This window comes from Larimichthys crocea, chromosome XXIII, assembly GCF_000972845.2.
Source record: "Larimichthys crocea isolate SSNF chromosome XXIII, L_crocea_2.0, whole genome shotgun sequence".
Lineage (NCBI taxonomy): Eukaryota > Metazoa > Chordata > Actinopteri > Sciaenidae > Larimichthys > Larimichthys crocea.
Window position 1 is genome coordinate 18,089,415 of NC_040033.1, and position 19,083 is coordinate 18,108,497.

The 19,083-nt window shown below is 40.5% G+C and overlaps 1 protein-coding gene across 2 annotated transcripts in view; it reads right to left on the bottom strand.

The window, feature by feature from the left end:
• Positions 1-19,083, bottom strand: part of odad2 (outer dynein arm docking complex subunit 2) — a 41,245-nt gene that overhangs the window by 13,214 nt on the left and 8,948 nt on the right. Inside the window, exons 8-15 of one of the 2 annotated variants that reach the window (XM_010737323.3) lie at positions 17,950-18,167; positions 17,236-17,385; positions 13,952-14,105; positions 7,309-7,455; positions 6,694-6,903; positions 5,470-5,664; positions 4,548-4,658; positions 4,230-4,384 (exon numbers count right to left, since the gene is read on the bottom strand). In XM_010737323.3, coding sequence (XP_010735625.3) covers positions 4,230-4,384; positions 4,548-4,658; positions 5,470-5,664; positions 6,694-6,903; positions 7,309-7,455; positions 13,952-14,105; positions 17,236-17,385; positions 17,950-18,167 — 1,340 coding nt within the window. Of the gene's footprint in view, positions 1-4,229; positions 4,385-4,547; positions 4,659-5,469; positions 5,665-6,693; positions 6,904-7,308; positions 7,456-13,951; positions 14,106-15,724; positions 15,874-17,235; positions 17,386-17,949; positions 18,168-19,083 lie in introns of those variants that run through there. The other variant, XM_010737324.3, reaches the window with a different exon arrangement.

Sequence of the window (19,083 nt, forward strand, 5' to 3'; positions counted from 1 at the left end):
AAATTTAGCACCAAATTTAGTGAATCTAAAATGAAAACTAAAGTCATGAACGTCATTGTGATGATAATTATATATAATAACGATTTACCGTCTGGGGACCATGAATATCTATAAAAACCTTTATGGCAATAAAGAATATTTCAGGCTGGACCAATGTGGTGGACCGACTGGTTGGCAGACCAACAAGCCGATAACATTGCCATCCCTTGAGTCACACCACTAGCGCTGCTAAAAATGCTATTAGTTATCTTAGTGACAGATAGCAGCTACAGTGGACACAGCTACATGGGCTTAGATCTCTTACTGTAACCCAGCAGTACAGGCAGTTTTCCCACGACTGCTCCAACTTGTCCCTTGTACGTATTTTGCATAACCAAAGCTTTGCTGCGGCTTGGAAACTCTCCCTCCCTCTTTTGCTGTGATTTTGCCTTGTTTGCCAGTGCTATAGAGTGGTAAACTATAGTAAACATTTAAAAGGGATATAATGCGGTTGCAAAAAACCTCAACAAACCTCTGATGTACAGTTAAGTTCTACGACTGTTTTTATTCACAGTTACGGTTGCTGGCATCATGGTCCGTAAGCTATTGTAGATGGCCAAGGTCATTTGGTTTTGGTCAGGGTCCACCGACACACAGCCTATTCTTGCAAGTGAAAACACTGCTAATGAACAGAGGAGCTGCCAAAGTTAAGTTCAGTGAAATTCAGCATAAAGAAAAACAATGGTGTTTCCCATGCCATCGCTGAAGTGTCATCTGCAATTGACTACAGTAAAATTATCTTGTAATCACAGACATAACTTTTGATAAATGAATGGTAAGTCATGCCTATTTTTGTTAAGCCAATCCCAGCTGAAGTAATTACGTGATGGCAAGAGTAACATTACACAAGACTGCCTGGAGCAGCTTCCACTGTAAACACTGGGCTCCACACAACGGGAAGCTTATTAAAGCCTGTCAGAAGACACGGAACCACAGTGGGGCTTCTGTGCAGCAGAATTTTATGATTGATTGCCTGCCTTTTACTTTTCTCATTCTTCCACTTAAGTCACACATTCAATTAAGTGCAGAAAGCTTAAATGCTGCCTCACTAGAGTTTTTAGCGATGTCCAGGTGAAAGCAGGGCATTTCACGGACCCAGAGATGCTTAGCAGTGACCATGAAGAGAGAGAGAGAGAGACAGCTGCCCATTCAACCTGAAATTGACAGATTGATCTATTTCATTTGAGAGGAAGCAGCAGAGCAGTGAGTCACTTGGGTGAGGACAGAACTTTTGTGAGGTAAGGAGAAGTATCATTTGAAGGAGCAATTATGGTGTGCTCATCGTAGGGCTGGAACAGAGGTAAGATGGAGGGGTAGTCAGTAATTGGAAGCGAACCCCACAATCTTGACCCCAAACATTACTGCACTGGCAAATACAGTCTGAGACTTGGCAGTCGTGACTTTCCATTGCAAAGTTATTCCCTCACTCTTTTGTTAGGGCTTTTTACAGCATTTTTGTGTGTCTATAACACCTCAGTATACAGGCTCAAGGGGCCACATATCGATGCATACATAAATCTGAAAAAAAAAAAAAAAGTTTCCGAGCAGGACTTTTACAAAGTCATTTTCCCAGCTCAGACCTGGTAAAGCCCTGCCTATAACATTGGAAGTCCTATAAAAAAAACATATGCTTATGCGGTCTTTAAACAAACACACTTAAGTTATGAATGCAATTATATTTTTGGGCATCAATCATCTCTCATTTTGATGCATCATTAATCAAGAAAATGGCTTACACATGCTGCTACTTGTCTTGAGTGGAGGTCCTCCGACCTCTATACTGTCCAGACCACACAAATCATCAGTCACTTAAAAGAAAAAAATCATGTTGTTTGCAAAGGGCCACATTTGACCATGTACTTAATGAAAGAAAAGTGAAAAAACTCCACACTCTGCCTCTCATTATAGCAAAATATATTCCAAAATGATTTTCATTTCAGTGCACCACTTAGCTGGTGATTGATTCTGAAATGAGCGCATGGCCCTAAAACCTTGTTACCATTAGCAGTCTTTCCTTTTTGACAGTAATGGCTCGGTCACTTCATTCCAAGCTTTTTGCCTGACCCAGACATTTTAAGTGATTCAAATAAGCCTGAGAGAGGATGAAAAAACAGATCCACTTACATATTCAAGTGCGCATTGAAAACATTTGCTGTGCATCCTGCTGGTTTGCTCCTGAAGAGGTAGCCACATTTCACCTTCATTAACACCAAACTGCCCACATCGGCCCAAAAAACAAAATAAAACATAACACACGCAGGAAAGGAAGCATGAAATGAGAACTCTATTCATATTTTGGCCCACCTTTGGAAAATGTTAAATTTAGAGTGAGGGCAACTTGTGTGTTTTTCTGTGTTTGTAAATGAAGTGTCACTAAATGTGGTTGACATGTGATTAATGGCACCATTATAAGTATTTCTATTATTGTTATTATCAGTAGTAATATAAGTATTTTACATAGCAACAGTGTGACAAGGCATTACATATGGCAGAGGGCCTGTACTGGCAGTGAGTGTATTAAGCTGCCACATTACTCATGGCCAGTGCAGTTAACCTGTTTTATCATCAAGCCAAGTTGCAGTGAAAAAAGTTCCCCGTCTGAGCCAAGACAGTTTTTCTTTTAATTAAAAAAGTATCATGAAGCCAGTTTAAAAGTGTGATTTTATCCCATGGAAATAGAGCTGCCTGGAGAGTTACAACCATGCCATGATCTTTCATAATTTAATGATGATAATCATAAACATAATCGTAAACAAATTTAATTCCCCAAAATGATTTTCTTTTGTGACGTAAGTATCAGAAACGCGATCCGTCCACCTCGCTTTAAAAGAATGATATTGTCGATGCTTCTGCTCCTGTAAAGGAATCCTCGCTTTAACACGATGTGGCAGCAGACACTCAGTTCCAGTTGGGAGGACTTAACTTAGACTTTAAATGCAGGATATCATTGTGTCAGTTATGATATACGAAGTGAAGAAAGATCCATGTGAGTGCTACCGCTCCTTTTTCTTGTTATTTTTAGAATTCCACTGCAATTTGAACTATACAGCTGTTCTGAGTCAGAAGAAAAGCATTTTCACATAATCTCACCTCAGCGAAAAGCCAAAAATACGCTTTATCATAAAATAATTCAAAGACAATGTCTTATCGGTTTTGCAGCTAGACTTGAGAGAATACATTTTGAATTGATGAATATGTTACGAAGGTATTAGATGACTGCATGTGGGTCATATATTATGTTCCAGGCCTCACACTGATTAAGAAAATAAATACAACCTAATCATTCTTTCAAGAGTGCACAAGTGTGAATGTATGGGACTGCCAGGGCACGGTCTCTGGGCATTATTTATTTTAGAGGGAAAATTACTGACTTAAAAATCATCTGACACTAAAGTACAAGTCAAAAAGCAGTCCAGAAATGTCACAGCTGAAATGACACTTAAATAAACCTCTGCCTTACATGACAAATGATTAAAGGCTCTGTCAGCCCGCGTCTTCTGACATGAGAAAATCACCATCTCGAGGCTGATTCTTTCAGCATGCCACCGTTTGGTACAATACTAACAGGCCTTGACTAACACATCACTAAAGTCTATAAAGTCAGCACGTTTACTTGAGCCTTTGTTAACGGTGGAAAAGATTGAACTCTAGCAGCAAACACTCACATAAAAGATCAGAGCTGATAGAATCTGTGCAAAAACTTTACATTTTACGCAAATAATCACTTCCACCGGGAACAATGGTAAAAGAGGAGATACGACAACAGCATGTGTGTGGAAAAAGTGACACAGCTGGTCATGAGTGAATAAGAGCCCCAATAAAAGTAACATATGTGATGATGGCATGACGACCATAATGCACGCAAGTCAGTTGAACCCCTGACTGGTGTTCTGTATTCACATACTGCTGCTAACCACATCATCTGAGCAAACATATTTTCCAAATGTTATAGGCACATGTGGGTGAAAAGCCTAATTGCTATTAACCCACTTTTACACAGAGGCTCATTAGACTGCTGTCCCGATGTATAATGAGTGATTTATCAAAGTCATAATAATCTGTTGCCACTAATTACAAACACATAGTCATATAACCTAAAAAATATGGCTACAATGGGTTTCTATACGTCTGGTATGTTACGTTTATGTATGTGTTAATGAAAGGGATTAAGGTGAGACTCCCGGCCATACTCATCCACATTCTCCATACTGATGGAACACTTCCAGATGGCCCCGGTGGCAGCAGCTAGGAGCTCCTTGTTGTCCTCTTTGCTCAGCAGTGAAACCAGCGGCTTCAGACCTTTGTACTTTCGCACCAGGTCACGTGTTTGTTTGTCCTCTGCGCACTGCAAAGCAAAAATAGGGCCGAGATTTACATTAATGCCTCTAAAACCCAGGGGCTAATTAGGACACAAAGAAAAAAAACTGTTTTCCTCTGTCGCTTTTTTCATTTCTGTTCATTTGTTTCATAGACTATGTGTACGACAAGGGCGGAAGTGTGGAAAATACCTTGAAGATTGCACTGGCACAATGCATCTGTAGCTCATCATTCTCACTGTTTAGGTTTTTGACTAAATCCTTGATCATCCCTTCAGTCTGAATAACAATCCTGAAGCTTTTCTGTAAAGACACAAAAAAAAAACAGACAAATGAACAACACAAAGTGATCTATAATTATGTCCTTCCTAGTCTTTGACAATATATAATTACTGGAGCTGCCCAGTCTCTGAAGTGAAGCTAACAGTAAACCTTTTTTTTTTTTTTGTGAGGGGGGGGGGGCTTTATTTGATAGACACAGCTGAAGAGTGACAGGAATGCGGGGAGAGAGAGACAGGGAATGACATGTGGGAAAGAGCCACAGATCTGATTCGAACCCTGGGCTTTCGCAGCAAAGACTGAGCCTTTGCACATGGGACGGCTGCTCTACCAACTGACGGTAAAACATTTTAAACCTGCATTCTTTCTAATGTCCAATAAGGGGCAGCTCCATTGGCAGCAACAATAAGATCCAATTGTATTAAGTCTTATGTAAAAATGAGCCAACTCTTCACTTGATTTCTGACCTCAGTAAACAGTTTCCTCATCTGTTTATGGTTTCAGTTGCTAGTTTAAGGTCTTCTTACATAAAACATCATGTTCATTTTGAAAATTATGGTCACATACAGAGTAAAGTGCTGATCAAATATGATTCAATATTCTGTTACTGCACTTACAATTTCTCTCTGTTTTCTGTTTAGCTGTAACACAAGAACATTTGTGATCAGGCAGGCTGCCATTTTCTCCTGTCCAAAAACCCAACTCACAGTACGTCAGCCATCAGAAAAACTCTGTTTTTTTTGTTCCTAGCATAAAGTAGAAACTACAATGGCTGCCACTACATGGCTGAAATGTGTGCCACAATAAGTACAATATACAGTATGTCCCCCCTCACCTCTGAGGCGCACTCCTGCAGTGTGCCCACCACAGGAATAAGCATGTTCTCATGTGGAGACTTGAGCAGGTGTCCCAGCAGAGGGATCCCCCCGGCCTTACGGATGGCCTCCTTGTTCTTGGTACTCTTGCTGCAGCTCCACAATGCCAGAGCCCCACAGCGAGCCACCTCTACGTCCCCCTCCAGCAGCTTTACCTGAGCAGATAGAACAAGAGACTCAACACAAACATGAAAATGAATGCAAACCACCGAATGCAGACCGCACGTGTTAAAGCAAAAATTCTCCATGCACACATCAATTCATAAAAATGGAAAGTTTGCTTGCAGAATTGGGGCGATAATGGATGGTTCCAGATGGGAATAGCAAGTTGTTGGCTGTGATTAAGGGTATAATTAAAATTCTATTACCACTGGGTCTGTGAGGATGAAAAAGCCAGAGATGCTAGGAGTGGAAAACTGTCAGGATAGATGTTGATGTTAGGCCTGAAAAGCCCAGTGTGACGGTTTATGGCCATCATTCAGTGTTCTAATACATAGTTCCTGGCCAGTGAGACAGAGCAGGCAAAGCTATTACACACAGCACAGTTCAAAGGTGGTCTTGTAGCATAGCGTGAAATTAATCTGCCTCCGTGAGCAACTTGCACATGAGAACATCCGACTTAGGGCTGAGGAAAATATACAAGGCATGGAGGCTTTAATCACAGGTCCCTCTGTCAACAAACATGAATGCAGGTCAGAGGATGTAGGGGACATTCTATCTGTTTTACCCCAGCACCCACTCTGCTGTTTAAAAACGGGGTGATAAAGGATGGATGGGCCACTATCTGGCATCTGTGTACATTGTGAAAAGGGCATGAACGGATGACTGATCGACTGTGCATCAAAATGTAGTTTGACAAAATCTGGATATGTGTTTTACACGTTAAACAGAGTAGTTATGGTAGTATGTGGGTCACATCGGAATAACGCACCATCCTGTTTTTCCAAAGGTTCCAAGGTGTCTGTGGTTTTTATACGAAAACGTTTGTACTAAATCACAAACTAGCAGACGTAGACATTAAAGTGTTTTAAAGGAAAATCTGTCACTGTGGCACATAACATCAACACCAGGGGAGAGAGATCAGGTTCTTGCGTGCAGTTTTCTCTCCTGTTGCACTTCACGTTGGCATTACAGAGACTTTTTAATCCATTTTTATGCTTACATTTTACTTTAATTGTACCCACCAGTTTTTTGATACCACCATACTGCCTGACGGTTCTCCTAGCTCTGTGGAACCTGGCCACATTAGCGATGTTCTCAGCAGCTAAGGCCTTGAGGTCCTTGACAGACGAGTCCAGAATCTTCACGATGCTCTGCAGGCCTCCCATGTCAACAATGACCCGACGGATTTGCACATTGTGACTAATCTTTCTCAGGATTTTCAGAGATCCAATCTGAAATCACACACACATGCACTATAAACTTTCACACATTCTCAGTAGGCTCATTAGATATTAAAAAAAATTAAAGATTTGTTTTATGGAAAACAAAAGTGTTATGTCTTATGCCAACATAAGGCTTCCATCTGCACTAAGCATACATGTAGTGATACCTAGTAGACAAACATTCACCCACATTTCCACTAAAAATAGACAAGACAGAACACTGTAATGAAATCGGGTTATAAAGCACCCACACGTCATTAGGCACACTGGAGAATAATTGCTACCCTGTGTCTTTAAAGGCACGCTCTCTACCCTGCGCTAGTGTTTCTGTAACTAAAACACAGGCTGGCACACATGGCCGGCTCTGTTTATGCCTGCAGGCCATCCAGGTCCAGCTTTGGCACAGCTACTCACTTTGCATTTGACTTCATCTGTATCCAGCAAGTTAATGAGGACTTCAAGGCCACCTAAATCCCGGATGGCCAGTTGGCACGTCTCCTGCATCAAATTAAAGTCCATCATTGCGCACAGAGCGAGCACAGTGGCCGTCTGGTCGCCTCCCTGTAATAATAATACCAAACATGAATGAATGAAAAAGGAAGACAACGAGGAAGAGTGGGAGAGAAAGGGGGTGAACGTTTAAACATTAAGCAGACATTTGGAAAAGGGAGGAGGATACAAACCTCCTTCCACACACCCTCACCCTCCCTCTGTTGTTTCCCCCCATAATATCACTCCTGCTGGGGTTATTTTGTTTATACCACAGCCTGCTAAGTGTTTAGCTTTGTGGTGGTAAACACTGATGGAGATAAATTATTTGCTAACAGAGCACTGAGTTCTGACAACAGGGCCAAGCGCAGAAACCATTACAGATTGCCCCTAAGATGAAAAAGAGTACTATTAGCACTGCAGCCCTGACACTAATGATGAGTTAGCATTTTAAGGGGAGATATGTTTTGACAGTTGCTACAGACACATATATCATTTCAGTCGTGCACCCCGGCGATTAGCATCTTAGTAACTACAACACCACTGAGTCAACAAGTGCTTTTAGGGGGGAAAATCTGTTCTTTGATTTACATACGTGGGGCAGAAAACTGATTAGGTTTTATTGCCACTTAACTACAGTGTGTTCACTGAAAAATAAACAATACAGAGATTTAAAAATGGGCGCGTGTGGTCAAATCATGACATGTGTGGCAGTGGTAAAAACCTGACTTCTCCTAAATGTAGTGCCCAAATACTTGTTGTCTTCTTTTCCGATTCTCCTCACCCTGCATAAATTTGCTTAATTTCATATCTGCGGATGGATGTTGACAGCGTTATGGCAGCAAAATACCAGTCTTATGGTTGGTGCTCAGAGATAGTTAAAATACCAACCAGACAGGCAGCAGTGCTGTTTTTTGTATTACCATATTTAGTCTGTATCGCATGCAATTGCATAACAAACCTTGTTGACGTGCAATGGTTTTGATCATGAGGAGGGGAAAAAATCAGTAGTCAGATACAACAGAGGCTCACAGTACCAAAAATGCAACAGTTAGCTGTTGTAATACTAGACCTGCTACATGGCTTTGATATGTGACACTGAGACGTCCAGTCCAAAATCTCCTGGCAAGTGAACAATCAAATATTATTCCCTTTTTTCAGTGGTTTAAATGTGCTACAGATACAATTCTCATCTAGTGGATTCAAGGTCGTCTCTATCCTTCCAACATTCATGAGCCTTTATTAGTTGCACACTTCGCAAACAATCTGATACTTCAGGACCATCCTAAACAGATTATTTCAACTAAACATAAGAATGTTGCATGTCCTGCTATCAGCTACCCATATAAGTAGAAAATAGCCTATCACTCTATAGAAAGTTGGGGCAGTAATCTGTTTCATGCAGCTGTTGGAGGGGCTGGCTCATCAGTGTAGCTCTATACCACAGTCTAAAGCGGTGTTTGATCATATCTCCCTCACAAAGCAGTGCTCTGACAAAGCAGAGCGGCCACATGTGTTCTCCATATCATGATGCTAGCCTAAATGTGAACCATTTGCCCATTAACAGCAGTGGATCTACTGCTTCCTTTGTCTCCTCCGTTCTCACTCTTCAAAGGATTCAGCAGGCGAGGTTGGTACCTTGTAAAAACAACGAAAAAAAGCTATGTTTAGGAGTGATAGCCTGGAGAACAGAAAACAGATCATGTGCTTTCATTTTTGTTAGCTCTGGTCTTGAAGTATTGTCGACATTCTTTAAAACATTGACAACATCTGACAATCTTTTATGGTGAAGGATCTTTGACTTTCTGAGCATGATAGGGGCAGATGCTAAAAGTGGAACCAATTCAACCACTATTCGACCTTGGAACAAGAAATTCAAAACGCAGCTTCATATCTATGTGCTGTCTTGGTGGCGATACATTGACTGCATGCCATGACCTACTGGCTTGGTGTTTCAAAAATCAGTATGAATATGAATTTTATTTTCATATATGTACAGTAAATATAAGATAATTGCTACTGCTAACAGCAGTGATCAATGTCTTGGTAAATTTCACCCAAAGGAGTCTACAGCCGCACTAACAGCTCTTTGAGGCTGATTTGAGATAAATGTTATGATCAGCGTGCAAACATGTTCTCAATAACAATGCTAATGTGCTAGTAATATTTACAAGGTTTACCATCTTTACCAAATTTAGCCTGTTAGCATACAAACAAGGCATGAGGCTGATGGAGTGTCACTAGTTTTTGCAAAATTAATGAATAAATAAAATACAGGGCTAATTGACGTAAGTCAGGGGATCGCCAAAGTCAGTAAGATTCATCCTGCGGAGAACGTGAACGTCTACATTTATATCAGATTTGACAGCAACTGGTCTGACATGTTGTCAAGAGATTTCACTCTGGACCAAAAATGCCAACCTAATGGTGGCACCAGAGGAAAAATCAGGGGATCGGTAATTAGGAATCTTCCTACGGAAACGATGAATGACTGTACAAAACTTTGTGCTAATCCATACAGCAGATGTCAAGCTATTTCAGAGAAAAAGCGAAACCACCGAACTGTCAGTGGTGCTAGAGCAAAAGTTGAAGAATCACCGGAATCATTAGAATTTTTCCTCTTGTGATGTTAAATATCTGTAGCAAATATTTCAGCAATCCACCCAATAGTTGTCAATATCTTTCACTCTGAACCACAAATGTCAATGTGATAGTGGTGCGAGAGGAAAAGTCAGGGGCAGGGGTCAATCAGCTGGATTCCTACTCTGGGATCAATAGAATGTCTACACCAAATTGTATATATCCAAGTTATTGAGATACAGTTTGTAAGTCCGGACCAGACATACCAGCATATTGGTAAAGCCATGCAGCTGGTGTGGATAAAATAAAAATATAAATCATAATGCAAAACACTGAGGAAAAAAGAAGTGAGCCAGTCACCTCTCCAATAACACATCCCATTAAAGGAATTTTTTGGAGCAGCACTCTGGAATTTGCAACACGCTATTTAGGTAGATAATACTCTTATCTTTACTTTTATGCTTTATACCCTTGTCTGATGAAATTACATAATCAAAAAGGGATTCAGAAGAGATTAAGCAGCATGAAGGATCAAGTTCCATTCATAAGATGAACTCGATATCAGTCCTGTTTACGCATTTGCTCTCTTCCTTTACTGCAGGTGTCTCAGCCCGAGCTACTAAATAGCTGATTCCTTCACACTACTGAATGGAGGTCTTATTCGAGTCTGGTTCCTCTGGAGCAGCAGACTGGATTCTGCAGACACAGACTGCCCTGCCTGAGCCACTCCATGCCTATAAATCACAGCACTCAGCATGTGGGAGCGGGGACGGGGTTAACAGGGCTGTCAATGATACCCTGTTGACCTCAGGTCCTTTTCTTATTTTGTTGTGAATATTTTGTGCATGAGTGTGTGTTTGTGTTTTAGGCTTTATGCCAGCAGGGGTAAACTTGCATATTGACTAAAAGTGCTGAGATACATAAGAATGTATGTCTGTAATGCTGGACCGGTGACAGGTGGACACGGGCCACTGCCAGCGCTTCATAGAGCTTAGTGTAAGAGAGAAGTAGCAGGTCTTGGCAGAGGTCGAGCCATAGAGGATGCATGAGGTTTCATACTTCTCTGCAGTCTACAGCAGACTGAGGAAAGGCTACTAATGACAAGAACAAACCCAATCTCCTGCTCTATTATGGGAAAGGTACTGCAGGGACAGAATGAATGATCACTGGTTGTTTCTTGCTTCATATTTGACACAGGATCTCCTATAACATAAAACTTGATCACTTAATAGGCCATGCTGTCATAAAATGAGTGCAGCGTTCGCTGAGCAAACGTCTAGTCAGGCCTTTGAATTGAAAAGTTGCTCAACTCATGAGTCTGAAATGATGCAATTATTCTTGAAAGTAAATTCTCCAGATTAGACATGTTGTAAATGTATTACAGCTACTTAAAATTAAACGTTTTAATTGTGTGCTGTAGTTATTAAAAAAACATCAAAAATGCTTAACTGCTTAGAACAGAATTGGCTTCAAATTCACTTCTGTTGAGAAAATGAGCTGATGCTGGCTCTTGCGCACTGAAGACAGGATTAGTTTTAGCGTGGCAATTAGCAGAATGGTTCTCATGAGAGAGGAGCAGAGTGGTAGTACTGGGACTGCCCAGCAGAGGGGGAGCAACCTTAATGAGGGCTGAACATAATACCATGTGTGTCAAGGACCCAGCTCAGCTTGTTAATCTACACAACTTTTACACTCAGGGGAAACTTATAGTAAATGTTAAAGCTGTGCAGAGAGGCGGTGACACCCGTCTGCTGAATTATCCTTTCAGTGTGACTGCTAAGGACAGATGAGGAAAGGCCATCTGCTCGGTAAAGAAAAAGAAATGATGAATATTGTAAAAACGTAAATTATGAAAATGTTTACAACAAAAATATTGAGATGTTTATCTGTTAACCGGTAACATATTGTATGTCAGACACAATATTTAGATCTGTGAGAATATGAAAATTGTTCATGTTTATAAAGCCACAGGCCAACCTAACAGATAGCAGCTGGTGAACTTTGTCTTCATTTAAACAGACACAAACTACTCTGATGGCATTCTATGGCTTAGCTGCTAAACTCACCATGTGAGCTTGTTCAGCCTTGTCTGGTAAAACAGCTCTGTAGTCTTTTTAGGAAAGTTGTTACTCAGCTTGTCTTGTTTCCAATCTGGTTTCCATAATTTACTGAAGGCCTTTATGTTGTGCATAAAACTATATATGCACAGCCTACAAGTATATCTGCATAAAATACGATGAAATGTCTGCTTATACTGTGGCAATGATGCATTACAGGCTGGACTAAGGAAGGTGAATTATGTTAAAACTTGTTTTCCATGTCACAAACACACACATACTGTATAAACCCAGGCTTTCTAAACACAGAATTAAATCTGCATGCTGGATTTTGTGAGAGACCATGTAAGCATTTAACAGGCACAGATCTCCAGTCATACAAGTCTAAAAACAAACACGTCGGGATCCTAGGCAAATATTCCTACATAAATATCATTAAAACACAAAACAGAACATCCATGTGTCACTTTATGAAAGTGTTAAACTTTGTAGAGTACAAACGTCTGTCTATAGAGCGAGGGAAAGGGGGGAAAAAAAAGATCTCCTCCTAAAATAAAACAGATATTTAACTTGGCTCATGGTAAGTTTCAGCGTCTGATGGTAATGATATTATAAAATGACTACTGGACAAACCCCATAAATAACTGTGCTGTGTGGTTTCCAGACAGATAGAAAGCCGGGACATGTTGGTTACTGCAGTGCTGCATCTTGTTGAAGCGGGAACACACACACAACCCTAAAGCTCATGCCACAAGCCCGCTGAAAAGTATAAAATACAAACCAGTGAGGTTTTTTTTTTAAATCTGAATTTGCCTCCTTCATATCATTTACATCTTATTTTTTCCTTTCTGGAAAGGAATAAGAGCCTGCGTTTAGAGTGGGAATTTCCTTCTATTATATTCTATTTTTCTAAGCTAAAAATATCTACAGAGAGTTGAACTCTACAGAAATAAAGATATACTCTGTTGCAATGTGAATCTTATTTAGCACCAAACCACAGCTTGCAAATCTGTTGTTAATATCAAGAAATCCCGTTCTGTGAAAACTTTGTCACGTAGACTGTTATTACACATTGAAATAACATTAACTCGTAACATTCGAGGTATTTCAGATGTGGACAGGTTTGCAACAAAACAGATTCCTGTCAAAAATAGCAAACACAATCTGTTCTAATATGATCTGTCTGAGTGATACTGTCCAGATAAACAGATAATAGAGACCACTCAGTGAGGTAGGGTAATCTCCGAAGTCAAGTGGTCAGAGGTATTCTCAGCCAGTCTGGGTCATTGGTGTTTCTATCCTCTTTTTCTTTTCCTTCCATGTTTTGACACATTAATATTCACCATATGCCCTGTCAGACCTATCACAGGCGCGCTTCATTTTTATGCTTCTGCGGTGTGGGCAAACAGTGCGTACAGCTGCTGCCGTCAGACAGCTCTTTCCCCTTGTGCCTTGGCTCACATGTGCAACCAAACAGGCCCGTGTCAGAAACCAGGAATCCACGAGCTGAGCCAACCACTTCAATAAGCATCTTCCTACAAAGCGCCGCTTAAAATGGGAGCAACATACAGTTTATTTCATCTGACATGCCCCCCTTTTTTTACTGAGTGGCACCTTGATATGACTGAGGCAAAACAGGCATGTTGGATTATGTGACTGGAAAATTACCTTTTTGATATGAAGCAGCTATCCTGAGTTTCTCTGCGCCTTCATGACTAGATATTATTTTCCATGCATTGCAATTCTGAACTCAGGACAGCATCAAAATTCTTGTACAGATGGAGGACGAAAAGAGCAGGAACTTGTTGTTTCCTGTCACTCAATCAATCGGTCATTCAAGTTTATTTGTCACATGTAATCATATAAGAACAAATCATTTTGGGTTCCATCAGAGGAAGGAAAAAATAGTGTGCAGAGTAACATTCCCGTACCTTGAGGAACTTGACCACTTTCTGGATCTCCCAGTACTCAGAAGGCAGATCTGTGTTACTCTCTGCACGGCGCTCTGGCTGCTCTTCCTCTTCCTCGCTCTCAGATGAACTCTCACTGAAAGCGTCCACTGGCACGGCTCCTGCTGAAGTCTTACTGAACAAACACAGAGCAGATAAGAGCGCACGTTAGACCTCGAGATAATCTACAAAAAGGTGTGGGATAGTGACACGACGAGACAATACATAGCCAGACAAAAACGGAATGTAATACAATATCATGAAATCTCTTTTCCTGTGTTTCAAATGGAGAAAACAGCCTGGTCATCCCACACAAGGAGACCCATTAAGGATTCTGAAATTCAAGTGTCAAGTTTGAACTTCCTCGGAATCCGAGCAGCAGGAAAATGAAGATTGGAGTAATGTCATGGGAGGACTGGAGTCTTCATCATATACAGAGCAAAGACCCTTGCGAGGCTATTGATGCAAACAGGAACGCAGATGGCTTTTTAAAGATGCTCTGGCCACTTGGATAACTGTATCATGAAAATTGGGCACTGTGGAGCAATGAAATTTGGTACGCATTCAAATGGGACCTCTGAGAGACAGTTCCCATGTACATACAAAATAGCATTGCCAGGGGAGTGCATTATCAAACGGAACTAGCTGATATGAGTGAGTGTTTACCAGGAAGCAACGCGATAAACACTGAACAAAACCTTCACGAAGCTGCCAGGCCTACACACTGTCCTGGGTGGTGTGCAGCCGACTGACTGTGATTGAGTGAATGCACCCTGTAGTCTTTATTGCCTGCACACTAACTGATGAGCAGCAAAGAATGCTATCAGTGAACAGTGGCTAGCGTCAATTTATGGCTCTTGCAGTCTGTGTACATTGGCAGATGTAAGTACAGAGACAGCTGAGGAGAGATAGCTGCCAAGAGCCGGAGGAAGAAACAATTTTTACATAGGTTCTTGTTGAGTACAATACTTTCAGGTTATATTTTCCACAACACATTTCACCACTGGCAAAACAGCATTTAGCTCTTCTATTCAATTCTTTAGTAATGTACTCCACCTAGAGAGATTGTACAACACCAGTTCCTTAAAAGTCTGGATAGTGTGTAAAACATAAATAAAAAGAGAATGCAATGATTTGCAAATTATTTTCAACCCATTTGTTCTACTGAAACAGGAAAACATGAATATATTTAATGATGCAAGTATGAAAGTCCATTGCCTTGGTCTAACAGTTCAAAAACAACATTTCTCATGTCACAATTGAGAAAGATTTTGATCTACAATCCATACTATTATGAAAAGATACAGGTAATTCAGAGAAATCTCTCCAAGTGAGGGGTAAGGCTGAAAACCAACACTGAATCCCTGTGACCTTCAACTCACCAGGCCGCACTGCATTAAAAACCAACATGATTATAAAGGATGTTACTCCATGAGCCTTGGAACACTTCAGAAAACACAGCTCATCACTGCACCTACAAATGTAGCTTAAGACTGTATCATGCAAAGAGAAAGACATTTATGAACGACATCCAGAAACCCTGCAGACTTCTCTGGACTTCTGAACTCATCTGAGATTGACTGATGGAAATGTGGAAAAGTGAGCTGTGGTTGGACGAGTCCACACTTCAAATTGTTATTGGAAATCATGGATGTTGTGTCCTGCGGGCTAAATTTACATTTTACACAGTTTCCCAACCTTTTTGGAATCAGGGTTGCAGACTCTGACAAAGGAGAACTAATTTGGGAGACTAACTTTTTCTGGGAGGACAGGCGTCCTGGTAAAGAGGACACAGAGAATTCTGCTTTTATCTTGCTCTTGGCTGCTGGTCCCAGCTTTTTCTTCTGTATTTCACCAGACGTCTCCTCTCCAGAGCTCTTACTGAGCTCCATTTCCTCTGCTTTTCAATAACGATGTGAAATAAGAGTCATTATGCCTGTTTCTATTTTTAAAATGGTTATTTGTCTGACATAATTATTATTTAACAATTCAAGACATGGTTTTAGTGGGCACTTTTTTTTCTTTTTTCTTTTTTTTGCAATTGAGAAACTTTTATCTCGAGCCAGTTTTTGCTCAAATGGGTATAGTTATCACAAGATACAGCTGCAACAGCTCAGCCCTTGCTAGATGTCGTGACTGTGATTGAGTGAATGCACCCTGTAGTCTTTATTGCCTGCACACTAACTGATGAGCAGCAAAGAATGCTATCAGTGAACAGTGGCTAGCATCAATTTATGGCTCTAGCAGTCTGTGTACATTGGCAGATGTAAGTACAGAGACAGCTGAGGAGAAATAGCTGCCAAGAGCCGGAGGAAGAAACAATTTTTATGTAGGTTCTTGTTGAGTACAATGGCTGATATATTTTCAGGTTATATTTTCCACAACACATTTCACCACTGGCAAAACAGCATTTAGCTCTTCTAATCAGTTCCTAAATCTTTTGTAATTTACTCCACCTGGAGAGATTGTACAACACCAGTTCCTTAAAAGTTTGGAGAGTGTGTAAAAAATAAATAAAAAGAGAATGCAATGATTTGCAAATTATTTTCAACCTTTGTTCTACTGAAACGCACAGGAAAACATGAATATAACATGAAGTACCTTATCAACTTCATTGATTTTGTAAATATACACTTATTCCGTATTTTATGCCTGCAACATGTTTCAAAAGTTGGGACAAGGTCAACAGAAGACTGTAAAAGTTGTGGAAAGCTCAGAAACATCATGATTGGGTATAAAAGGGGAATCCTTCACAAGCATGGGTGGGGCGAAATTCACCACTTTGGTAAAACTGTGGTGGCCAGTGGTCCATCAGTTGAAAAATAACACTTCCCAAGGTGCAATTGCAAAAAAATGTCTTCACCATCTACAATCCATAATATCATGGTAGAAAACCAACACTGAATACCTGTGACAAAAACAACTTGATCATAAAGGATGTTACTACTGTACATGAGCCCTGGAACACTTCAGAAAACACAGCTCATTACTACACATACAAATGCAGCTTAAATCTGTACCATGCAAGGTGAAAGACATTTACCAACGACATCCAGAAACCCTGCAGACTTCTGAACTCATCTGAGATGGAGTGATGGAAAGTGGAAAAGTGAGCTGTGGTCTGATCAGTTCACACTTCAAATTGTTCTAGGAGATCATGGATGTTGTGTCCCTGAGCTAAATTTACTTTTTACACAGCTTCTCTTTTTTTTTTTGGAATCGGGGTTGCAGACTCTGACAAAGGAGAACTAATTTGGGACACTTACATTTTCTGGGAGGACAGGCGTCCTGGTAAAGAGGACACAGAGAATTCTGCTTTCATCTTGCTCTTGGCTGCTGGTCCCAGCTTTTTCTTCTGTATTTCACCAGACGTCTCCTCTCCAGAGCTCTTACTGGGTTTCTTTTCCTCTGCTTTCCTATAATGATGTGAAATAAGAGTCATTATGCCTGCTTTTATTTTGAAAATGGTTATTTTTCTAACATAATCATTATTTAACAATTCGAGACAAGGGTTCAGTGGGCATTTTTTTTTTTTAGCAAGTGGGATACTTTTATCTTGAGCCAGTTTCTGCTGAAATGGGTATAGTTATCACAAGGTACAGCTGCAACAGCTCAGCCCTTGCTAGATCTATTTATCAATCAAAGACCATATGTGATAGATCTTTTTGGGATTTTTTCTAAGACTTTTTCCCAACATTTCTGTCTGTAATTGGGCAGAAAGGGTTTCCACACTGTGAACGTATATTAACTCAGATCATGTGTGTAATCAGTAATATTTGCACTTGCCCTAAAATTTATAAACCATATAACCATCTCTTTATAATGTGTTACTGCTGGCAGACACACTGAGCACACGAGACCAAGGCTTGGCATCACTGTCATCTAAAGCTCATCTCGTCAACAGCGGATCCCTGCTGTGCACATTACGTGGTAGCCTGAAGATATTTCAGGACACCACAACGAGAGGAGTTATCACATACCCACATGGAGGCATGAGACCGAGATTCTTCCATCTCGGACATGGTTCATATTTCTTCTCGCCGTCTGCCTTGTTCGGTGCATGCTGTTGTCTCGCCTTCTCATGCACATTCTTTTCCTGTTGCTCGTAAGACCTCTGGGGTTGGCCTTGTTCCTCCGCATCAACCGATTCCACATGCTGGATCTTTTGTGTTGATGGAAGTTCTTGAACTGCAAAATCCTGTTGGTAAGTGGAAAAAGACAAAAACTTGAAAGCGAGGAAAAAGACCTCTTTCAATTCGCACCAAAATTCTAGTGGTGAGATATACAGTAAATATGGTTTTGTAAGCGTGTATACACTCTGGTTGTAAATTTTCCCTGAATGATGCTTATTAAAACAAAATAGTCATTCTGATGTTCACTTGTGCTGATGTGGAGCTGTGCGCCATAATTTCCACCCACCACATGACATGATGCTGCGCTCATCATCGTTTGAGACACATTACATTTTTATGTCTGACAAAGTGTTGGCCATTTCTCTCCCAAAAGAGCCATATAAAAGCTACAGAACAGCATCAGTGACACATGAAAAACATAAAACTCACATAACATTCTCAACAATATGCAGACCTGCATAACAATTCAGTCTTTCTTGAGGCATTGGAATAAAATAACACTTTGCCAATGCTTTACACAGAAGAGGTCCTGCTCTGTTAATTGGCTGAACAATATCAAAAAGTTTATTGTTTCTGTACATTTCTCCACCTAAGACCTTGCAGCTTGGCACAGACAAAGTAACGCCTTTGTGTCACTGTTATTCGGTTTATTTTTTGAAGTTTTGAAGGTCTTTATACCAAACTTTACAACCTATACATGAATGCCAATAAGACATATGAATGGTTTGCAGGCAGGAGAGTTTTTAATCACAGACACCTGCTCTGCAGAAATAGCTCAGACTGTCATTGTTTGTTAGGGGCTCAACATTTTTAAGGGCAGGGAAAAAGAATTAAGATGTATTTCTATGGCTTGTGTTCACGCACAAACCGGAGCCAAGCATGCCCAATCACTTTTCCAAAGACTTGTTTTTCATAAAACACAAAGTGACCTGCTATTGGAAACATACAAGTCAATTCACTCAACCACAGACCCACAGTCTG